Genomic DNA, 24,181 nt, shown 5'->3' with positions numbered 1-24,181 from the left:
TGGCTAGGATTAAGTAGGCGCCTCAATCTGATAGCGACATTAACATAGGTTCTGATGAGATGATACTCGTGGCAGACTCGGTCGAGTAAGCAGATAATTGTAGCGCTCTGACAGATGATTCTATTTAACTTGATTTAGATTACGAATTAATGGATAGAAAATGAGGGACAGGTGATAGACGCACCCGGTATATTTTCCTCTGCGGATTGAAGTATTGACCATCGAGCCGTCGAAGCTTGAAGATAGCATCTGCATCATTGTCCTAGGTATTGGACATCGTGATCTTAGGCACCTCCCATGTCCGGCATCCTGGGATGGGATGCGGAACTTTAGACAGATAAGAAAAGTCATTAGACGCAGACAAAGGAACTCACGGGATACAGCTTCTTGACATGAGATTATGTATCAGCAAGTCGAAACATGATCATACGATTTCTTGAAAGTCCAGCGCTAAGCCTTAATCAGAGTTAAGCGCCCAAAATTGTTGCGAAAGACAATGTCCAAAAGATTGTAATATCCAGTTGTCGTAATGCTAGTCATGTCTATCAGTTTCCGCGTGAGTAAGGTAGTTTGATTCCTTGAACAGGGATAGGAAGGGCGAACCTTTCAGTGGTGACTTCTTAAAGCGAAGCGTCTCACGATACCAGCTCAGTCGTACTCCGAGCAGGTCCCGTCTCGCAGAAGCCTGGCTATCAATAGGTAAAACTGTGTTCCATGCTGTTCCTCGATTAGACGCCCATAGTTCCTGGCACCATCACGTACACCAACTCTGAACACAGCGCACGGAAGGAGCGTCGTTATTTACTGCACAGGGTCTGTTAGTTCAGAGAATAGCGTTATCAGGAGAAATTACCCCCACAACTCTTGCTCATTGAGGTCCTCGTGCTAGTCCTCAGCACAGACCATTCATGCGGTCTCATGTCATGTATCGACGTGACCGACTGCGCTTAAAATGATATTGTTTAGGACGGGAGTCTCCCACGACGATTGACATCTGTTAAATATCACTGATGTTAGCGCAATGACAAAGAATTAAAAGGCGCACCTTGCAAGGTTCTATTTAGCTGGCTTTGAATCACATCAACATCGCAAAACGTCCTAGCCTACCGTCCCCGTCGTCTCAGACCGAGTCTCATTGCTATTCCATGCCAAGGAATCGCTATAATTGCACGGACTTCCAGGGATTATATCAAGCGCAAGAATGTCCTGATCAATGCGTCGAGACATCAGCATGAGACCATACTGCGAAGCATAATTAAACCCCCACACAGTTTCCCCCCGCTCACATAGTCGACCAAGATGTGCCATTATTCACCGACTGCGCTGGGTAGAACACATGGCATCACGAAACGCCCTGCATGGCAGATGAACAGATAGAACTCTAATAGACAATATCAATTATCTGGTGCCGGGTGGAGATAAAGATGCTCACCGGCTTAAATCTAGCGAACAGGAAAGCAGGATCACGAATGATTGATCGCCCTTGATTGCCATCTAGTGCCCCGCTTTCTTCTGCCTGCCAACAGGGGCATGCATGGTCCTAAGACGAGAGGTGTATAGCTGTGCAACGTCAGTACTTCTTTAGCAGTGGGGGATAGAAAGATCATCACAGACAGTGACGATCCCCAGGTTCGGGAACTCGGTGGCTGGAGCAGAATAAGGCAGCGTGAGATCGGGGTTGGCCAGGCTTCCGCAATCTACAACAACGCAAAGAGAGCCGAGAACTTAGCGAGATCGATGGGACAATTTTCTTTCTGATGAAGAAGAAAGATTGAGATTGGCAGAGACACGATGGATACCCCTGGTGGAGAGAATAGATTCGGAACCGAGTTGCTGCTAGTTACGAATGTATTCAGACACGACGACAGGTAAGGGTGGTATTGCGATGGGGGCAGGATTTGAGTGAGATTGTAATTCTTGGAATTTAGATAGTATGGCTTGTTGACTACAAACAGTGAATGAAATCGACATAGTTAAGCCGGAACTATGTAGTACGCACCATCGACACGACAATATGGGACATCTTCCGCATCGCAACCCGCTTGTCGTGTAACCTCTTGTCCTGGACTTAAAATCTTGGACGAACAAGGTATCGAGGTCGCGCAATCCAACAAATGCGAATTTGAACTACGGCTAAGACGTTGTATATCTGTTGGCGAATGTGAGTATAAATACGGAAATCAATGAATAGTAGCATGCACCTGGATATCTCACAGAGATGAAGGTGCATTGTAACTCGTGAGAGCTTTGGTAGAGCACCCTCTATTCTGACGGGCCATTTCTGAGGCGTCAGCGAAAATTCTGCCTTCCGATGGGGATTCTCCATGTATATCGCATGCTTGTCAAGTCGGCTGCGAGAAAATCCGTGTCTGGTAACCACGCCCAGCAATCGAGAGGGTGTTCATAAGCTGTGAGAGTCGTATGGATGACATTTCTTCTGTGTTGGACCAGAAATCGCGGGCGAAGACTGCAGGAGAGAAGGAGGTCGTGGACGTCGATGTGGATAGCAACGCGCGACCAAGGGCGGTCATGATGTCATCAGTAGTATCCGCACTTGATGCCGAGATGTGCCGAAATTCGCTCCGTCTTCTTCGATCATCATCGTCTTCTCGTCCTCTCCTTGAACCCTTCCATCTAGAGCTTCTGATCAACACTTTCTAGCAAAAATCGACATCCGGACGAGTATCATACTTGTTGAACACCCTCTCGACGGCTGCCTATGGTTTCCAAACGCGTGTTCCTCCCAGATTTTTGTGACCTGCCAGGTCGCGATCGCAGGCGAAGGAGAATGTTTATTGGAAAGCGGGCTTTTGGCATACGGGAATTCTGTGGTGTGTATGCAATGCTGCTGGCCATGTTTTGTCTGCTTACCTTATTCCCACAAAGTCGCCTAATACGACATTTTGCACCTCCAACAACCTCATGGATTTGCAAGCAGCCATCAGGACACGACTACGGCACGGACCACTTGATTATGGCTATCCGACTTTTGCACCTGGAATTTTATCAGCCAGCATCCATCTGGTGAGGAGAACCAGGTACGTTCACCCTTTATTCCACCCTTCAATGTGCCTGGCCGAAGGGCATTATGTGACCTCTGTCTTCAGGATTTGGCTGCTCTCGATCAAACAGCCATCCACGGAGGTTCCCGGTGTACAACGTTGTCCAACGCAACAATCGTCGCATCTGCATTCTTACGCTACTTCTGTGAGTGTTCCCGTTCTGCCCGTTACTTGCAGAACCATGACTTACGTCTATGAAATAGGAATCGCGCATGAAGAAGCCGGATGCATAGCTGGTCATCATAAAACTGGTTACTCCTAGAAATCATACGGACGCATGGATGGGTTGATAATATTGGCATATTTAGGTATTCAGGTGCGCCTCATATGTGCTTTTCGTTACTATGGCTGACCTCCGTCCCATAGGTACCACGTATAACAGATTGGATGTGGTTCAAACCTGGACTTCGAGGACATCGCTACCCCGGTATCATTTTCGCGGAATTCTGGACAACAGTCAGCCAAGGTTTACGTACCATGAGGCCTACGATTCGACACAACTTGTCTGACAGTCAAATCGCCAGATGAATTGTGCGTTGACCCTAACTCCAGACAACACCGGTTCTGTGTTGTGATGGGGACTCGGACGCCTGGTACGGATTGTTGATGGACAGGATGAGCGCGGTCTACCCTGATACCCATTTTTTGACATTCCTTCCACTATTACCTGCCCATTTGCACATGATAGTCATCATGGTGCTCAGCATCCTGACACGCTTGACGGCAAACTCGTTGTTGTCGGGACATACACCATGGACGCCCTCCCCGCCGTTCGGGCCCTCTTCTTTGGCCTGCGTCCACCGGCACTGCCCTTCCATCACACCTACGTCTATTGTCTCCGTGCCACAAACGACATCATTCTCTCCATTCGTTTCCAAGATACCCAAGGGCATCTTCCGCATCAATGGATGTTCCTACACGACTCAACGAATTGATAAAGGGATATCCAAATATGCTTGCCGACCAGTCATTGAGACCGCAACCACATAAGGGCGGGAGTACTTGCCATATCCTCAGTGTTCGTCATAACATACGAACGTATACGAAGGATCTCGTCAAGTCTGCCTCAACATGGGAGTGTAATCTTGGCAAATTTGTCAGCAAATCACCCGACAAGTACTGCGATGGCTATCAGAAACGCATGGATATGCCGTCTCAGTTCGAAGCAGGACAAGAGGATGGAGACCGGTTCCGGAGCCTCACCGATCTAAAGTGGGGGAAATTCGAGTCGCTGGGATTTGGCGGATTGGGTCAAGAGAAGCTGTAGTTTGATTTGAACAAGACTGCTAGAACGGTGTGTGTGTCGCGTTTCCTACCTCTCTATCTTCTCATTTGTTTCAGGAACAGAGTGCGAAACGACCAGTGCTCAGCTGGAATGACCCCTCACCTATAGGATTCACAAGATCAGATATAACGCCTCTCAGCGTGACACTGCAGTTCCCGCCCCCAATGTCAACCACGATCTCCTCTTATCAGCCGGCTGAATACGCCAAGAAGCTGAAAATGGCCGCAAAGCATATACTGGTGTTTGGATGGGATACAGAACCTGTTGTAGGATAGGAGGAAGTCATCGAGGAAGAATTTTTAGACATCTTCTGTGGATGGGCTGGCGTATCAGATATTGGCGAGGCTGAAAGAGAATGTAACTGAGCCCTGGTATGTTCCTTTATCTATCGTATATATTCTACTCAAGCTTTGATTTAGATCGAGTTTCAGCCAGACGCCGTACTTCTGTTCGACGAATTTGTTCCCCTCGAATATCGGCAGCAGATAAGCTCCTCGTCTTCTGGGTCGAGCCAACTTCCTCCTGCTGAATATAGCAGTGTGGATTTTGAGACGCGTCTGGCGAGTCTCGATGGGGAAGACGTGTACGAGGACTACCCACCCATTGACGGCATGCCGAAGAAACGCGAGGTTGCTGACGACGCTTAGGTGGACATCCTGGTCGGGAGTCAAGAACGACGTATGGCTGGCCAGGAGTATGGTGGGTGAGGGAAGGACAGGGGAGAGGATGTTGATCCCGTTAGCCTCGAAGTGCAGAAGGTGCTTAAGGGTGTGAGGAAGATGAGCCAGAGCCCGGAGAGCCAGCGAACGGAGAAAGTCCCTGTAGGGGATGAAGAGGAGGAATCTATTGGATTCGAGAGGGTTCCCTCGAGGCTGGGAATGAACGACTATGTCGATGATCCTCGACATCCACAGTACTACGACGATTCGCTGGATTACGATGCAGATGGCCCTTCGATGACTGAACAGTTGATCCAGTCACTCCATTATGATCAACATGAGTTCGAGGACGATGAACCGGAGCCGGTGGTGGAGGTTGAGGAGGAGAAAGAGGAATTACCGCCCCGACCTGTACCACCCAAACAACCTGGATACTTTGACCTTCATCTGGAACAATGACCTGTAGTGCATCTTAATGGCGATGGTGAGGACCCTGAGCTAGACTTGGTCATGATAGCAATTCTGAAGACGAACTCCTTGGAGCTAGGTGTTCAGCTGCTTCCAAGAGTTCTGCCCATTATAAACCTTGACAAGCAGCCCTCACCCTTGATGGTGCCCATGAAGGTTCCCAACAAGACTGCCATGCTGATCAAGATGGACTGAGAGCGGGAATGGAATGGGGTCTTGCAGGCTACTTCTCCAAGGGCATTGCCTACTCCCATGGTCATGCTGAAGATTGTTATGACACTGGCTCAGAAGGAGGCAGAGGAGGAGGAGGAAGTACTGCCACCACCACATGTACCTCTGATTGGTGAAGATCAGGGCCACATGAGTCTGGGGCAGTATGTGCATGGTGCCCTAGTGCATAATGTATTGGAGGAAGAAGAGGAAGAGTAGATTTTTGTGCTGGTGGTGGTTGTGGTACATGGAATTATATGTATCCCTTCTCTTTTGTTTCTATTGTTTCTTTATGCTTGCTCCTCATTTTTTATACTTATTATCCCTGCTTCCCCTCATATACAACACTCCCTCGCATACTCAGGAATTCTGTCTCGGGTTACAAGGAGCTGGACTCTTTGATTTTATATGTATATCCATTGAGTTGCTTGTTACTGCTTAGTCTCTTTTTTTTTTTGGTTTATTCTATCCATTATTATGATTATCACTCTCTTTCAATCCATATATGAGTCCTTCCAAATTGACTTGTTTTTCTTTTTGTTAATCTGAGCATTATGTTGATTTAACAAGATTGAACTCAGGCTGTTAACTGGATAAGAGTGGTTGGTGGGGTACCCAAGGGAACCAGTGTTTTGTTCCAATTGTTGAAAGGTAAATGTATTACAATGCAACCATTGAAATGATTTCATTTAAGGATGTGTACATGTTGGTGCAGGCAAAGATCTAACATAGGGACAAAGAAATCTTCCTATTGAGAGGTAGGTAGGATTTATTACATTGCATAATAAGGGAAGTAGCTCTTTCAATACATCTAACACCACTACTAACATGCCTAGATCAAACAAGAATGTTACGACACTTTACAGCAATGCCTAGGTCCTTGAGCCTCTTTGCTTCCTTTCTATCAGCCATTACAACCACTGACACTTTCTCAAATCTCTGTTCTGGCAGTTGTTGCCCAACAGCCCAATATTGCTCAGACACCCAGTGATAACTACTACCACGCAGTGTATACAAACCTTCAGGTACCAGGCACTGGTGGGTGGCAATGATTTTGAATGTGTGTACCATTCCATGCACATCTTCAACAACTAACTCTCCATGTCGATCACCTCCTTCTGCTGATCCCACATCCAAACCCTGCACCAGCCCCTTCTCAATGCAAGGCCCTTCATACCAGTCTTCATTCTTTTCATCATCATGCTTAACTTTCCCAAAACAGAGCGTATTCTTTGGCAGAGGGTCTGTCATAACCTGCTTCCATGTTGGTCTCCATTTCTTGCATCCTTGTCCCACTGCAGGATACAAAAAGAGGAAGTCCACCCACATCCAAGAGGACATTGCATTGACCAGTGCTGTCCATGCATCCTCAAGAGACTCACTCTCATGGTATGCTGGTATTGTCTTGGGCCACAGAGGGAATGCCAGTCCTGCAACTTTGTCCACAGGATTGGTTGATACTCGCTCCTGCATGTTTGCCAATGCAGTAAAAATACCCTGATCCTGTGTTGAAAAGGACTTCCACTGCATGTGAAATTGTGTCAGTATATCTGTCTTGTAGTTTCCATCCTCATCAATTGGCTTGGCATGCAATGGTCCATCAGGTGTATCCCCAGCAATGATCCTGTCTTCATCCCCAATCTCCTGCACTGTCCATGCACGCCTAAACCAACTCCGATCACTGTTCAAGTCACCCTCCTTCAAACTCAAAGGCTGCCCCAACCCACTCAGGTAGATCACCACCTGATAGGCCCAATCATACACATATCCAATTGTGGGCACATCCAGCCTCCACTCCTCCACACGCAGATCCTCCCTCAGCCCATCCTTCTGAATCTGTCTCAAACAAAGCACATCCAACCACGTGTACTCCAATCCCAGATTCAGCATCTCAATCCTAATCAAGTGGAGGTCTGCATCCTTTGGGATGGGCACTGGCCATTCCTTCCCATTGATAGGGGTCCACATGTCAATGCGATCCTTCTCATCCATCCAAGCATGTGATATTGGTTTCGGCCAATTCTGGGCAACCCAGTATGGCACCACACGATTGCTGTACAGGTCCCAGACACGTCGAGGTGGTAACTTAGGGTTGACAATCTGGTTTCCTTTCAGTGCTCTTTGTCGCTTCTCCTGGTCCTCCTCTTCACATCTGTGTAGTTCATCTTGCATGGTGCCATCTTTATTGGTCTTCCATACCTGGCGGAGATGGCCATATGTGGTACCAAAGTTGTAGTTTTGTGTGATGCAGTCTTCAAGAAGGGAAGAGATGGATGGTGTATCCAGGGTGTATGATGTTTCAAGGATGGCGTTGAGTAGATCTAGAATACCTTGAATGCCAAGAGAAGTGCAAGGCACATTTGCTAGCGTGGAGGATATCACTTCCCGCTTTGGGCCATCATCATCTTCATACTTCCATCGCCTTTTATATTTGGGGTCTGTGCCTGTGTATTTCCTTTGCAGAGGAACTTCGATCAACGCCTCCACTTTGCCTGTCTCAGTGAAGGCAGAAATGACCTCTATGCCCTAGGAAGATGTTCATTCACCGGTATTTCATCCATTTATTCTCGCACAACTTACTGTTTCTATCCTAGATCGTACAACAGACGTATAGTCACCATAATCAGGGAACTCATCGCCTCTATCGACACTGGGACTGGCGAGTTGCTCCTCTACGGCCGAAGTCTGGGATTTCAAAATAGGAGTGTCCGAGAGCGGTTCGGGATGACAGCGGGGCGATGGGTTCGATGTCACGTCGGAGGTGTAATTGACGACCCCTGAGGTAGAACCAGAATCCTGGCGCACCATCGCTGGTTGCGACTCTGATGGCGGGGATGTGTTGGCATTTGGATTGTGGTTGGGCGTTCCATCAGGAGGGGCATCCTTCAATTTCCGTGCAGTCGAAAGGACCATGCCTAAGCGTCTCCACGTCGACTTGACACGGCTCCAAAGCTTTTGTCCTATTATTTTCAGTGTCGTAGTGAGCACTCGGACCGAAATAAATTAATGGTATGCACCGTTTCCCGTTTTCTGAACTCAGACGGTTACGCGTGCACTGAGGTATAAGACAAAGGTGGAACGACACGAGGCGGGTGGAAGGACTCGCAGGTCACTGGTCACCCCAGGCTAACCGTGTTTACGGCAGTGACAGAATCCAACGACATCCCGCATGATCCGGGGCAAAAGAACACACAGAATTTACACCCCTCACCATCCATAACGCGAATTGATACAACAATTCGACTTCATTGACCTCATGATAACGAAACACTAGAGATCAGGTATAGGGTATAGATCCCTCAAGTTTGCATGAACGGTATATGGGATTCCCCACTAGTAGTACCAAGACGCTTGTACCGAGCTCATATGTATCGCTATGCCTTCTGTAAGTCTATCACCCTTCCCAACTCCGATGAACGCTAAGGAGAGACGTGAGGAACAGCAACTCCCAATACACCCACAATCTCACTTACACGCATGCTACCACACCAAAACGGCACCCAGCACAGAAATCCTTGCTCCTGTGGGGCTCGACACTCTGAACAGGCTTTTAGGACAATGGCTTGAATTAAAGGCGAGCAAGACACACCATTCAATCACAGCATGGTTCCTCACCCTCCCTCCATGCTTCATTGAATCCGTACCCGTTTCTTTGTCGAACTTCACAGAACTCGTTCGAAGAGTAATCGCCCTGCGAAAGGTGAACTAGCCTGAGGAAGCATATACATCGAGGTTGTCAATGCCGGGTTATTGAAGGATATCAACGAGGGCCAGGACGGGGTTGCGGTGTGGGAGACATGATGATCACAGTTCCCATCAGCCTGTGAATGCGTTAGCCACGATAAAGAGGGACGAGTCACGACCGGATGTCTCGCACCTTTGCTCCGGGTGTCGCAAAAAGACTCTATCCTCTATCAGATCTCGAAGACCTAGGCTCTTGAATACCAGTGGCGAAATCCTCACGAGTGTTGGTATGAGCAAATACAAGGAGAGGGTGATGGGAGTGAAAGGGGAAGACACGGGTTAGTTTTGACCTTCCATTTCTGGACTCCAATGTCGTCCGGCTTTTGAATAATGCCGGCCCCATTCTCTCACACGTACGTCGTCTTCTCGTTATTTTTGCGACTTCTGAGAAGCGACCTCAGCGTGCGTAAGTAGAAATCACTGCATGTTTAATAAGCCGACCTATTTCAGCAACGATTTTCTTGTATCGAAGGACTCAGCCATCAAAGCACTCATCGTACGTTCTGCATCAAAAATATATTCTCAAATAACCTCTCGCTACATATGATGGGTATAAGTCAGATGCCAGACATAACTTCGCCCTCGAAGTCTCCCGAAGATCCCTGACCACGCAACAGTATCCATGTGCTGATCTCCGCGGTACACACGGTAATCACGGATGTCTCGTTATCTCATTTCTCAGGCCCACCCGAAGAAACGCCCAGGACCAGTCTGCCAATGGAAAACTAGGCAACTACTACTCACTGGAATATTCTTATCATTAAAATACGAAAACACGAAAAAATGGAACTACCAGCTTACCGGTTCGCTAACCCACCGAGCGTCAATTCAACATTGAAGGTTTATTCAGGAATATCAACTCCTAGACACCCTGCGAGAACAGTACCTTCGTAGTTTTAGGCATGATTATTCTATAAAACAGACATCAGCTGCGTTCGACAAATTGAGGAGAAAAAACTGACTGCAACCATCGAGTTCACCGATCGAGCGTGCGATTATCAATCGGGCGCCTAAGCAGAGCCTTGATGTACTTGTCCTCATGGTTCCCATCCTGTTGCGACCTCGTTTCCATTTACTTGAATAGCTCCCACGACAGGTATGTCACCCTGATTAACGGAGTCACGGAAGCAAAACACGAAGTCGACATTGCGATAGCAAGGTCAAGGGTCGTCGTTCAAGGATGGGAAGACCATTGTCTACTGGCTAGATTTACATCAAGGCTGGAGAGGAATTAGAAGGATGGCGCATATTCAAAATCCAACTGTGGCATTGGCATAGGATTTGATGGGCATAAGACGATACCGAGGAACGTGGGTATCGGGTATCGAGTGGATGCCAGCACGCTGTACCGAATACACTGATAATTATGATGTTAATGCAGATAAATCTATTAAATTGGTCCAGATCACAAATTCACGGATGGAAAATGATAGACGCACCTGGTCTATAGTCCCTCCAATAGGCCTCTGCGCGTTAGAGTATCGGGACAACTAAACCGTCGAACGTTGAAGATGATGTCGGGATCGTCGTCGTAGGTACTGGACATCATGGTCTCGGGCGCCTCCTATGACGGGTGTGTGAGCCCTGAATGGGAAGCGGGACTTCACGAGGATAAGAAGAACCACCAAATGGGGACAAAGAAGCTCACCTGATGGTTCTCGGCATGATCCAATAGTAAGTTGAACGATGATATTGCGATTTCTTGAAAGGCCTACTCCATGACTGTAACGGCAGACCATGCTGCACAAGGTTCGCCAGCGTTGGCGAATGTGATATGAGAAGAGGATCAGAGCTGGAGAGACCTGTGAATGAATAGTAATAAGGAACGGGTTACCGAGTAATCGAAACCCATACGCACCGTGTCAGCTCTGCTACGTAAAGCTCTTAGCTTTCTATCATGATCCATCAGAGGACCGAGTGCCGTGGTCGTACGAGTCCGTTCCGTTGCTGTTCAGCTGGAGAGATTTGAGTAGGCTGGCTGTAAGGAAGATTCCAGGACAAAGCGGGCGAGGGAGATGCTGAAGCTGAAGGTGGAAAGTGTACTGCAGCTTCATTCGGCCTGCAGCTCCTACTTTCCAAAGCCTCGTTTGCTATCAGTCGAGCAGGTTCCTGTTTGTTACGTTGCGAAAAAGACCTGCGAAAATACGGTGAACATCATAACGACGGCATGGAACTGCTGGCATACCTCTCCAAGGGTTCGTCAGAGTTAGGCACCCGAAAGATGTCATCGTGAAAGACAGCCGGGACATTCTCGTAACATCAGTCTAGTCGTCGTAAAGCTAGACACGACCATCTGTTCCTGTGTGAATTAGTTAGTTCGATTTGTTGAACAAAGCTAGCAAGGACGAACAACTATTAGTGGCGACTGCTTTGCTTGTTCTTGTTGAAGAGAAGCGCCTCGCTATACCCACCCGGCCCCACTCCCATCTCTCAGAAGCTTGATGATCGATGAGTACGGAATACACGCGACTACATTCTGTGTCGTCTTCGATTAGACGCCCATTGTTCATAGCACCATCATGTGTACTAACTTTAAATGCAGGTGCGAAAGAAGCTTCATTGCAATTGAGGGATTGTACAAGATCCGGGATTAGGATGACGAGGGTCTATCGAACAAGCGTTAGTCGACGGAAGAGCGTTATCAGGAGGAACGTACCCAGTAACTCTTGCTCATTGAGATTCCCGGACTAATCCATAGGTAAAGACTCCTCGTGCATCCTCACATCATGAATGATCACGGCCCAACGCATCGAAAAAGTGTCATCGTTTGGGAGGTATATTGACCTTGCTGGTCGACGTCTGAAACTGAAAGTACCAGTGTTTCAATCAGCTCGCAAGTGTTTCAACCGCCATGCTAGGCGAGGAACTACAGCCGATCCTGACTTGCTGAAATTAGATTCATCCCGGAAGATGGAAAAGAGTCGTCAAATTGACGATATCATACATACACTGCTCTCACTCCCAACAACAAAATTCCAGTGGTTATGGGGCATGAGAGTGGTAAGAGAACGGGTGCCCATGTTGTCGTTAGATGAGGATGCGAAGATGTGACTGAGATGAGTGTTAAGATCATCAACGTTCATTTCCGAGGTGATAACGGGGTGCGAGACCGAGAGTGGAGGAGTGAACCAGGGAAGAACACGCACGTAAAATGTCCGGGTACTTTGGTGAAGAGAATTCGTTCAAAGAGTTGGCTTGGTACGTCTGAGCTGGGTAGGCTTTTACACACGAACCCTCTGACGGCCGACTCCTGATTGGCATTGTCGAGGAGGGTGATAAGCTGTGTAGAGTCGATGACCGCCCATTACAGGTGGCAGGAGAAGGGAAACCGGCTAAACAGTGTGTCGTAGAGTCGGCTGATGCTTAGAGCGTGTAGGTGAGGTGCCTGGAGAGAGGAAAGCAGAGTTGAGAAGACATGAAAGTCGAGCTTCTCAAGCGCAAGGTTTGGTGGGATACGGTCTTCGGATGCCGGAATGGTGTACGAACAGCCCATGCGCATTGTAAGCTACAGCTTCGGCATATAAGCCATAAGGTCATGCCACGACGAACCCACCGCCAGAGAATAGGCGTTATCTGGTTGTTGAACAACGTAGAGCCTAGTTCCAACTTGCGGAATAGCAACAGGAGCAATTCCTGCGGAAGGAGGTACACCGGCGCAGAAAGAATGATGCCTTGTTCGAGTGTGACTGAATGTCGAATTGTGTGTTAGGCAGGCAATTTATGATTCGAGTTGATGGATGCCGTCTAGCTGGCGTTGAATGAGGATGCCAATGCTGGACACGTGGAGTCTTACATCTGCCGTTGTGTTTTTGTCGAAAGAGCTGGGCGAACGAGTTAGGAAAGGGAGGTGATGTCGACAGTAGGGGTGTAGGAGGATATTTTGATGGCATCGTGAAGAACTGAGAAAGAGTTAGCTGGTTCATTACGGATTCCTGGGAACGTACGATTGGAAAACCGGTGCCACGTATTTCTGAAGAAATGAAGCAATGCGCGTTCCTAGCACTTGTCAGTGATCTATCAATTCATCAGCGATTGAAGGTCGGAAAGTCATGAATCTTACGGTCTAAGTTCCGTTGCATACGAGAAATGAACGTAAAGGCAATGATTAGGACGCTTGGTCGAATTCCGCCGAATTCACGTTGAGACGGGCACTTGTCATGCTGCAAGAATAGTATCAACCACATAAAACCAATGAGCCGACAAACAAGGACGTACTTCTTCCATCGCATCCTGCGTTTACGTTCTAGATACCGCTAACTCGTCCATCCCTACAACAGAGCTCGAGCGTCACGTCAGAACACGAAGGGTCACTCTGGACTTGGCAAAACGATGGGACGGTGGGGTTGAAGAGAGTGTGTCGGCAGTATCACTGAGGACTAGGTGTGTGAATTCCTCAAGGCGTGGAAAGCAGATGGTCTTGGGTGTGATCTGTGGGAACCTGCTATGCACGGCACTTCTTCCCTGCCTCGTAATATTTCTTGCGTACTCCCAACTGGACAGAAAGAAATACATCGTAAATTTTTGACTTCCACTCAGCTCGGAGTGCCATGGAGGCCAACGTATTCGTGTTTAATGTTGAAAGAAAGCCGGTCGAAAGGTGGAGCAGAAGGAACTGGTTCGTGGTAGATTCGCCTAGGGATTCATCCAGCTCATAAACCGGCTGGCATTCTTCAAGAGGGCACGGATGTCACAGCAGCAAGAGGACAAAAGGAACGAAGCACGCTTTGTTTGCTTCTCTGGTGCCAAACAATCCCGGCGCGTAGCGGGCCCGCGCATGCCCGGTGTCTGGGGTACCCGCCAAGATCAGGCGTTTTCTCGTAACCTTAATTGCGCATCTCCACTTCCCTGGATCATCTCGCTTCCTCGATACCTCATATCTCTAATTTTCTCAAATGACGTTCTGCACCACGGACCTGACAAGAGTCTTCGCTCCGAAAGCGGACGGCCAAGCTATGAGAGGATTGCTCAGGAATGGTGGCTTAGCGTCGTTACTTGGCTTTCCATTTTGATTCTCTTTTGTAACATTTCGCCTGTGGAAGCTCCTCGCGCTGAGATTGAGATTCAATGGCCCGTTGTTCCCTAGGATTTGAGAGGGCTTGTCGAAGTAGGATCCACCTCTTTGGTTCATACGCCGATCCTACATCTCGCTTCTTTACAGGAGCAATTGCACGCAATGTTACTCTCACTTTTGGTGCATGAATGTATGTTGCCATCCTTCGGCTTGACGACCACTTTTCTGACTTATCGTTCAGATTTATTGGAATTCAAAACTACATTCTCTTTCCACAGCTCTGCGTATACTCTCCACGAGATGGAAAATTACAACAGTAGTTCAGAAATGGGTATGGTATGTCTCTGTTGTATTGATATCTTCAAGAGAGCTAAATCGAAGATAGTCACGACATCTATTAGCTTTCAGTTTCGTCCCGTTGTAAGTGACCTAGCCGATGCCTGGATGCAAGCACGTTTTACCATCTCACCTGGTGGCATTTTCGTTAACAGCGTTGCATTTTAGTTCCATTCAGTAGATGTCTTCTAGCGACTGAAGATACATGTAAGGATGTAGGCTTTATTCCTGGTAATTTCTCTGCAATCCTTGACGCGTGTTACATGTACATGCAGACGATTATACCATCAGAAATTCCCAATGTGCAATCTTCAATCCATTCCAACTCGGACTCGTCTACGTATCCGTTGAAAGAATCCATTATGCTCAGTATTCTATCGACGTCTCCGGCATCGGACACAGCAACCATCCGTTCCTCATTCACTGCGTCTCTTGTCGAAGCTTCTATCACCAACTACTGTCCTTCCTTCTACCCTGACGTTCCAGCTAATGAGATGCAGCCCTCGATCTCTATTCTGTTGTCTTCAATCGCATCGAAGGATGATGACTCTCTGGCCACCGACTCTGAGGCTTCTTCAGCCAGCCTGACTCCTTTGAATGACACTCCGACGACTACCTCTGCAGACACATTCCCGAGCCTGACCCCTTCGCCTCCTCCAGTTACCATGGGTGCTCCCTCGCCTCAGACCTCAGTTTCGAACCAACTGAATCCGGTCTCGACTGCGACCAAACCGAGCTACTGCCGAGAGCATACTATACCTCGCCACCAGCAGAGCCTGTTAGGTACGCCTCGAATATATATTTACGTGTTTTTCGCGTGCTAGGCCTCTTTCAGACCAATCAGCAATCGATACTCGCAATCTCTTCAAACCATAAACGTGCCAGCTCGGCCAGCCTTTAGCATTAGCGACGCGTCTTCGTCCTGTGCGATGGTGACCGGCATCAGTCGCTTCTTCTACGTTTGACTGGAAGCGACGGTGGTCTCAAACTGGAGAAGAGCAGGCGAGCATAGACTTTGATGGCGACGACGAAGTTGTCGTTTCGGCATCAGCGGAACTAGACATTACGAAGCGAATGTACCTCACACTTAATTCAACGTCCACGTATGAACGTGAATTCGCATTCTGATTCGAACCTTGCCAATCGGCACCTGCCTCGGAAGCGGATCTTGTATAGGCTTTCGTTGGATGATCAAGACGCAGAAAAGATATCCACTGATTATCTTTGTAGAACGAGACAGAATTATTCTGGGACAATTGGCATCAGCTGCTTCCTTCCAATGAACTTAACGAGAAAGAATGCGCTGCCCCCAGCGGTTTCATCAATCGAGCGTGTGCTATCACTCAGGCTAAGTAGAGCCTCGAAATACTTCTCTTCATCACGGTCTCTATGCCAATCCGACCTCGCTTCTATTCTCCCCGAAAGGCTCTCACGACCAGTACGTCGCCCCAATGGACGAGCCATGAAGGCAAACCACACAAGTCGACATTGCGATAGCATGAGCATTCCGAGGACGGGAAGAACATCGTCTGTTGGCTAAAATTAAGTAGACGCCTCAGAGGAGTTAGCACAGGGATACACCCACAATCTGAAAGTGACATCAACGTGGGTTCTGAGATGATACTCGTGAACCATAGGTGTCAGGGTTTTGCCGGCAGACTCGGCCGAGTAAGCAGATAATTGTAGCGCTAGGACAGATAATTCTGTTGAATTGATTCAGAGCGCGAATTAATGGATAGCAAATGAGGGACAGGTGATAGACGCACTTGGTATATTTTCCTCTGCAGATTAAAGTATTGACCATGGAACCATGGAAGCTCGAAGATAGCATTTGGATCATTGTCGTAGGTACTGGAAATTATGGTCTCAGACGCTTCCCATGACCGGCGTGTGAGCCATAAATGGGATGCAAGATTTCACAAGGATGAGAAAGGTCATCAGACGCGGACAAAGAAAGGAGCCTGATACTGCTTCTTGACGTGAGAACATCCAACAGTAAGTTATACCATGATCGTACGAGTTCTTGAAAGTCCAGCGCTAAGCCTTAATCAGAATTAAGCGCCCAAAATTATTGCGAAAGACGATGCGCAAAATATTGTAATATCCAGTTGTCATAATGCTAGTCATGTCTATCAGTTTCCATGTGAGTAAGGTAGTTTGATTCGTTGAACTGGGATAGGAAGGGCGAACCTTTCAGTGGTGACGACTTGAAGCAAAGTGCCTCACTAAACCAGCTCAGTCGTACTCCGAGCAGGTCCCATCTTGCGGAAGACTGACTATCGATGGGTGAAACTATGTTCCGTGCTGTCCTCGACCCATGGTTTCTGGCGCCATCACGTACACCAACTCTGAAAACAGTGCATGGAAGGAGCGTCGTTATGATGGTTTTACTGCACAGGGTCTGTTAGTTCAGAGAATAGCATTATCAGGAGAAATTACCCTCACAACTCTTGCTCATTGAGGTCCTCGTGCTAGTCCTCAACAAAAACCATTCATGCAGTCTCATGTCATGTTATCGACGTGTCAGACTGCGCTTAAAATGATATTGTTTGCGACGAGCGTCTTCCCCGACGATTGACATCTGTAAAATATCACTAATTTTAACACAACAACGAAGAATTAAAAGGCGCACCTTGAAGATTTCTGTTTGGCTGGCTCTGAATCACATCAGCATCGCAAATCCTCTTCGCCTACCATCCCCGTCTTCTTAGACAAGTCTTCTTGGTATGCCATACCAAGGAATTGCAGAAATTACAGAGTTCCAGGGATCATGTCGAGCGCAAGAATGTCCTGATCGATGCGTCGAGACATCAGTATGAGACCATACTGCGAAGCATAATTAAACCCCCACAGTTTTCCCCCGCTCACATAGTCGACCAAGGTACGCCATTATCCACCGACTGCGCTGGGCAGAACACATGGCATCACGGAACGCCCTGCATAGCAGATAAACGGATAGAACTCTAATAGACGATATCAATTATTTGGTCTTGGGTGGAGATAACGATTCTCACCGGCTTAAATCTAGCGAACAGGAAAGCAGGATCATGAAAGACTGATCACCCTCGATCACCTTCTAGTGCCCTGCTTTCTTCCGTTAGGCAACGGGGGCATGCATGATCCTAAGACGACAGGTGCGTAGCTGTGTGACGTCAGTACTGCGTTAGCAGTACGGGGTTGAAAGATCTTACAGACAATGACGATCCCCAAGCTCGTGAACTGGCTGGTTGTGGCAGAATGAGGAAGCGTGAGATTGGGGTTGGCCAGACCTCGGTGATCTACAACAACGCAAAGAGAGCCGAGAACTTAGCGAGATCGATGGGACAGGATTCTTTCAGATGTAGAAAGATTAAGATTGGCGGAGATATGATGGATAACCCTGGTAGAGAGCGTAACTCAGGAATCCAAGTTGCTGCTAGTCATGATTTTGTTCAGACGCGATGGCAGGTAATGGTGGTATTGCGATGGGGGAAGGATTTGGGTGAGATCATAATTCTTGAAATCCAGATAGTATGACTTCTCGACTAAAAAGAGTGAATGAGATCGAGATAGTCAAGCTGGAACTACGTAGTACATACCATCGACTTCGTAATATGAGACGTCTTCCGTATTGCAACTCCCTTGGTATGTCGCCCCTTGTCGCCTTAACACCTTCGACGACCAAGATATCGAGGACGCGCAATCCAACAAATACGAATTTGAACTACGGCCAAGATGATGTATATCTGGTGGCAAAGGTGAGCAGAAATAATGAAACCAACGAATAGTAGCACGCACCTGGATATCTTACAGAGATGAAGGTGTATTGCAACTCATGAGAGCACCATCTTTTCTGACGGGCCATGAGCCATCTTCCTACATATCTCAAAGTAGCCATGACACATGGTACTTCTTCAGTGGAATGTCATCCTTCCGATGGGGAATTTTCATGTATATCGCGTGCTTGTCGAGACAGCTGCGAGAAAATCCATGTCTGATAACCACGCCGGGCAATCGAGAGGAGTACTATGGTGTGTATGCAATGCTAATGGTTGTGTTTTGTCTGCTTACCTTATTCCCATAAAGTCGCCTAATACGACATTTCGCACCTCCAACAACATTGTGGATTCGGAAGCAGCCATCAAGACACGACTATGGCACAGACCACTTGATTATGGCCATCCGACTTTTGCGCGTGGAATTTTATCAGCCAGCGTCCATCTGGTGAGGAGAACCAGGTACTTTCACCCTTTATTCCACCCTTCAATGTGCCTGGCCGAAGGGCATGACGTGACCTCCATCTTCAGGATTTGGCTGCTCTTGATCAAACAGCCATCCATGGATGTTCCCGGTGTACAATGTTGTCCAATGCAACAATCGTCGCATCTGCATTCTTACGCTACTTCTGTGAGTGTTCTAGTTCTGCCCGTTACTTGCAGAACCATGACTTACGTCTATGAAATAGGAATCGCGCATGAAGAAGCCGGAGGCATAGCTGGTCATCATAAAGCTGGTTACTCCTAGAAATTGCACGGATGCATGGATGGATTGATAATATTGACATATTTAGGTATCCAGGGTGCGTCTCATATGTGCTTTTCATTACTATGGCTGACCTCCAACCCATAGGTACCACATATAACAGATTGGATGTGGTTAAAACCTGGACTTCGAGGACATCGCTACCCTGGTATTGTTTTCGCAGAATTCTGGGCAACAGTCAGCCAAGGTTTATGTACCATGAGGCCTACAGTTCGACACAACTTGTCTGACAGTCAAATCACCATATGAATCGTGCGTTGACCCTGACTCTTGACAACACCGGTTCTGTGTTGTGATGGGGACTCGGACGCCTGGTACGGATTGTTAATGGACAGGATGAGCGCGGTCTACCCTGATACCCATCTTTCGACATTCCTTCCACCATACCCACCTATTTGCGCTCCATAGTCATCACGGTGCTCACTGTCCTTGTGGAATATTGATGACCCTGTGGCTGTGCAAGCTGGCACGATGTCCAGTTAGCCCGAGTTTTGCTGAGTAAGGATTTACTAAGAGAAAGAAAGTACTAGAAGATACAAAATGGTATTTAAGTAGCTAGATTTCGTAGTATTCTGCACTCGTTTGCCTTCTAAGCAAACATTAACTACTTGCTAGGCAAATGTGCCTGAGCACATGGTGCACGTGTTATCCAACAGTCCTCACATACTTGATGGCGAATTCATCATCGTCAGGACACACCACCAACACTTTCCCTGCTATTCGGGCCCCTCTTCTTTGGCCTGGGCCTGCCGGCACTGCCCTTCCACCACACCTATGTCTATTATCTATGCACTACGAATGCCATGGAACACGTCATTCTCTCCATTCGCTTCCAGGATACCAAAGTGTCTTCTGCATCCATGGGTGTCCCTATGCGACTCAAGGAGTGGATAAAGGGATATCCAGTCAGCTTGCTGACCAGTCGTTGAGACTGCAACCACATAAAGGTGCTCGCACTTGCTGTGTTCTCAGTGTTTGCTGTAACGTACGAACGTATATGAAGGATCTCGTTAAATCTGCCTCGACATGGGAGTGTAATCTAGGCAAAATTGTTGGCAAATCACCCGTCAAGTATTCTGATGGCTCTCGGAAACACATGGATATGCAGTCTCAGTTTGAAGCAGGACAAGAGGATGGAGACCAGTTCCAGAGCCTCACTGATCTCAAGTGGGGAGAATTCAAGTTGCTGGGATTTGGAGGACTGGGTCAAGAAAAGCTGCAGTTTGATTTGAACGAGAGTGCCAGAACAGTGAGTATGCCCTCTTTTCCACCTCTCTGTCTTCTCATTGGTTGCAGGCACAGAGCACAAAACGGCAAATGCTCAGCTGGAACGACTTCTCATCAATAGGATTCACAAGATCAGATATAACGCCTTTTAGTGCGATGCTACAGTTCTTGCCCCAATGGCGCCACGGTCTCCTCTTATCAGCCAGCTGAATATGCCAAGAAGCTGAAAGAGGCCGCAAAACATATACCAGCATTTGGATGGGATACAGAATCTGTCATAGGACAGGAAGATGTCATTGAGGAAGCATTTTTAGATGTCTTCTATGGATAGGCTGCCATATCAGAGATTGGCAAGGCTGAACGAGAATGTAACTGGGCCCTGGTATGTTCCTTTCTCTACCATATATATTATACTCAAGCTTTGATTTAGATTGAGTTTCAATCAGACACTCTGCTTCTGTTGGAAGAATTTGTTCCCCTCGAATATCACCAGCAGATGAGCTCCTCGTCTTCTGGATCAAGCCGACGATGTCTTCCATCACTATTTTCACCTACTTCAACATCACCAAATATGACAACCCAGTCGAAGAAAGACAAGACTGAGCAGTCAAAGTCCAAGGTGCTGAGCCCAAAGGCTTCATTCAGAGAGGTCGAGTTTGAGGGCCTGTTAAGAGGTGATGGCAACTGGAAGATGAAAGTGATCACTCTTGGATCGAAGGAAACGCATACTACAATGATCGGCTCTCCAACTGAAGTCGAACCTCCTCCCATGTTGCAATCACTGAGTCACTAGTCTTCCACCAGAAGTGATGATTCCTCCTTGACCATAAGCACCATCGGGGGTACACCCCCAAATAGGTGCCAGTTTTGTTTAGGTGGTTCAGGGACTCCTACAAACGATGGCTCTGTTATGGGACAAAAATTGCTTATTGATGGCCTTCCTCCTGCTGAGTACAGCAGCATGGATTTTGAAACGCGTCTGGCGAGCCTCAATGGGGAAGACGTGTATGAGGATTACCTGCCTGTTGATGGCATTCTGAAGAAATGTGGGTTGCTGATGACGTGTGGGTGGACATCTTGGTGGGGAGTTGAGAACGGGGCATGGCTGGCCAGGAGTATGGTGGGCAAGGGAAGGATAGAGGAGAGGATGTTGATATTGTTGGCCTCAAAGTGCAGAAGGCACTTAAGGGTGTGAGGAAGATGAGCCAGAGCCCAGAGAGTCAACAAATGGAGAAGGTTCCTGTAAGGGATGAAGAGGAGGAGTCGATTGAAGTTGAGAGGGTTCCCTCAAGGCTGGCTATGAATGACTTTGTCAACAATCCTTGGCATCCACAGTGCTATGATGACTGGCTGGATTGCAATGCAGATGGCCCTTCAATGACTGAACAGTCAATCCAGTCGCTCCATTATGATCAACACAAGTCTGAGGATGATGAACCAGAGCCAGTGGTGGAGGCAGAGGAGGAGAAAGAGGAATCGCCACCCCAACCTGTACCGCTCAAACGACCTGGATACTTCGACCTTCATCTGGAATGACAACCTATAGCACATCTTAACAGTGATGGCAAGGACCCCCAAGCTAGGTTTGGACATGACAGCGATTCCGAAGACGAACTCTTGGGGCCAGGCATTCAGCTGCTTCCCAGAGTTCTGCCCATTATCAACCTTGATGACCAGCCTTCACCCTCAACTGTGCCATTGAAGGTTCCCAACAAGACTGCTGCACTGATTGAGATATACCAAGAGTGGGAGCATAATAGCACCTCACAGGCTACTCCAAGAGTATTGCTTATGCCCAAGATTGTTATGATACTGGCACAGGAGGAGGCAGAAGAGGGGGAGGAAGAGGTTGTACCACCACCACTACCATGTATATCTGTGATTGACAAAGATCAGGGCCATGCAAGTCTGGGGTGGTATGTGCATGGCACCCCATTGCATAATGTATTGGAGGAGGAAGAGGAAGAGTAGATTTTAGTGTTGCCATAGTGTTGGTGCATGGAATTATATGTATCCCTCCTCCTTTGTTTAGATTGCTTTTTTATGCTTGCTCCTCTATTGTAATAATACCAGGCACATACCAGTCATCATCTCCCTCCCCATCATATACAACACTCCCTCACACACACTTAACTTAGGAATTCTGCCTCAGGTTACAAAGAGCTGGACTTTTTGAATTTATATGTATATCCACTGAGTCACTCATTCATAAATTTCCTAGTCAGGTTTTTTTTGGTTTGTTCCATTCACTATTATGATCATTATTATCTTTCAATCCATATGTTAGTCCTTTCATGTTGACTTGGCTTTTTCATTGATCTGGGCATTATGTTGATTCAATGAGATTGAATTCAAGTTTTTAACTAGATGAAAGTGGTTAGTGTGATACCCAAGGGAACCAGCATTTCATTCTAGTGAAGAAGTAAATGTATTAGAATCAAATTGTTATGGATCTGCCAAAATCCAGATACATGAGCATGAGGCAAGGAGTAATGATCAAAGCAAGGTATGATTAATTAGAAATGATGTACATCATTAGGGAATATAATGGATTCTGGTGAGGGTTCATGAGGAGACCTGAGAGTTCTGGTGATGAGTCTAAACTTCCATGGTAACAGCAAAAACCAAAACTCTAGAGGAGTTCATGGCAAATGGCATGTAGTGGCAATAAAGGCTTTGTTGTTGTGTGAGTGTTTCAGTGCACCTCCATGTGATGAATTCCTCAAGAACACAAGTATGCACTGTGACTTTTCAGTCAGCAAAGTAGTACCCTTAATAGACAAGTACTAGAAAACGTTGGCTGTAAGCCGGTGACATGCATGCAACACGTTCATATGTGTAATTTTGCAAATTCTGTGAATCCAAACCTGTGTAACGAGCATGCCGACGGAAACCCGACTTCCACTCCACCCAACAAACCACAGCCTGGAATCCTACGGAGTCCGATTCCCACTTTCTATTTCATATTCCATTTCATATTCCATTTTATATTTCACTTCTCCATTACAATTTATCAATAGCCCGACATCGGTAGCGAACATGTCATCGGACCCCATCGGCTACCGACCGGTAGAATACATCCTCCGACAACCCTAGAATGTAGACCACTCCGAGTAGGAACTAGATCGGACTCCTAACTAGTATATAAGCCTTAGAATTACACTGTAGATACTCAGTTCGAATATCAACTTGGTTCAGCCCAATCTCTCTCTCTCTGACTCTAAGTCTAAACTCTCGTTCTCCAGTCCGCGGAACTCCGATCCGTTGGACTTATCTTTTACCTCGTCTCTGCCACTCCGCGGACTTCCGTCCGTATCCATCTTAGGGCTTCGGCTCAGGGGTGATGTTGCTAATAGCTTCGCCTACGCCTGACGCATCCCGCGGCATTCCGCTACGTGCACTTACTGCCGCAATCCTATTGGCACGATCCTAACAGTATATTCGAACTCAAACCCTTGAGTCGAAATTTTCTTCCTAACCATGTCTTCTACTTTCACTGTGCCTCCAGAAACCAGCCGCAACTCCACGGTCAACAACCGAACCTACACCATGGACGATATCCCTGCCTCTGCTTCAAAAGAGGGTCCCCTTCTCTTCGGATCGGATTCCGCCCCTCGCCAACAATCCCGTAGGGAAACCTACCTTCACAGTGGCTTCA

At 47.5% G+C, this 24,181-nt stretch overlaps 6 protein-coding genes across 6 annotated transcripts; 3 read left to right on the top strand and 3 right to left on the bottom strand.

Moving 5' to 3' along the window:
- Positions 1 to 262: 262 nt before the first annotated feature.
- On the bottom strand, positions 263 to 2,942 carry EV420DRAFT_1483292 (uncharacterized protein; the record flags this gene model as incomplete). The annotated part of the gene is made up of 11 exons (XM_060469958.1): positions 263 to 327; positions 375 to 386; positions 604 to 745; positions 1,108 to 1,206; positions 1,433 to 1,516; positions 1,615 to 1,697; positions 2,000 to 2,149; positions 2,215 to 2,351; positions 2,431 to 2,657; positions 2,692 to 2,758; positions 2,872 to 2,942. 11 exons carry the CDS (start codon positions 2,940 to 2,942, stop codon positions 263 to 265), a joined length of 1,137 nt encoding a protein of 378 aa, XP_060326812.1.
- A 121-nt stretch (positions 2,943 to 3,063) lies between these two features.
- EV420DRAFT_1483291 (uncharacterized protein) lies at positions 3,064 to 3,955 on the bottom strand (the record flags this gene model as incomplete). The annotated part of the gene is made up of 5 exons (XM_060469957.1): positions 3,064 to 3,222; positions 3,253 to 3,320; positions 3,416 to 3,508; positions 3,539 to 3,652; positions 3,730 to 3,955. 5 exons carry the CDS (start codon positions 3,953 to 3,955, stop codon positions 3,064 to 3,066), a joined length of 660 nt encoding a protein of 219 aa, XP_060326811.1.
- A 248-nt stretch (positions 3,956 to 4,203) lies between these two features.
- On the top strand, positions 4,204 to 5,903 carry EV420DRAFT_1483290 (uncharacterized protein; the record flags this gene model as incomplete). Its single annotated transcript, XM_060469956.1, has 7 exons — positions 4,204 to 4,325; positions 4,353 to 4,356; positions 4,404 to 4,613; positions 4,767 to 4,976; positions 5,061 to 5,417; positions 5,473 to 5,490; positions 5,697 to 5,903. The coding sequence occupies 7 exons, from the start codon at positions 4,204 to 4,206 to the stop codon at positions 5,901 to 5,903; spliced, it is 1,128 nt and encodes a 375-aa protein (XP_060326810.1).
- Positions 5,904 to 6,521: 618 nt separating this feature from the next.
- Positions 6,522 to 8,009, bottom strand: EV420DRAFT_1312947 (uncharacterized protein; the record flags this gene model as incomplete). The annotated part of the gene is made up of 1 exon (XM_060468605.1): positions 6,522 to 8,009. Exon 1 carries the CDS (start codon positions 7,854 to 7,856, stop codon positions 6,522 to 6,524), a length of 1,335 nt encoding a protein of 444 aa, XP_060326809.1. The 5' UTR covers positions 7,857 to 8,009.
- Positions 8,010 to 14,234: 6,225 nt separating this feature from the next.
- On the top strand, positions 14,235 to 15,903 carry EV420DRAFT_1767139 (uncharacterized protein; the record flags this gene model as incomplete). Its single annotated transcript, XM_060480913.1, has 6 exons — positions 14,235 to 14,532; positions 14,587 to 14,629; positions 14,681 to 14,775; positions 14,825 to 14,859; positions 14,957 to 15,558; positions 15,722 to 15,903. Exons 2-6 carry the CDS (start codon positions 14,602 to 14,604, stop codon positions 15,901 to 15,903), a joined length of 942 nt encoding a protein of 313 aa, XP_060326808.1. The 5' UTR covers positions 14,235 to 14,532; positions 14,587 to 14,601.
- A 4,276-nt stretch (positions 15,904 to 20,179) lies between these two features.
- On the top strand, positions 20,180 to 22,494 carry EV420DRAFT_1708683 (uncharacterized protein; the record flags this gene model as incomplete). The annotated part of the gene is made up of 8 exons (XM_060479578.1): positions 20,180 to 20,545; positions 20,593 to 20,674; positions 20,730 to 20,797; positions 20,855 to 20,905; positions 20,954 to 21,294; positions 21,355 to 21,638; positions 21,695 to 22,014; positions 22,093 to 22,494. Coding segments are annotated over 8 exons (1,914 nt in total), but the record flags the coding sequence as incomplete, so codon positions are not given.
- Between the last annotated feature and the right edge of the window lie 1,687 nt (positions 22,495 to 24,181).

Source organism: Desarmillaria tabescens (assembly GCF_030435595.1).
Source record: "Desarmillaria tabescens strain CCBAS 213 chromosome Unknown EV420scaffold_39, whole genome shotgun sequence".
NCBI lineage: Eukaryota > Fungi > Basidiomycota > Agaricomycetes > Agaricales > Physalacriaceae > Desarmillaria > Desarmillaria tabescens.
The sequence above is the reverse complement of the archived record's forward strand: the minus strand, read 5'-3'. Positions and strand labels throughout refer to the sequence as shown.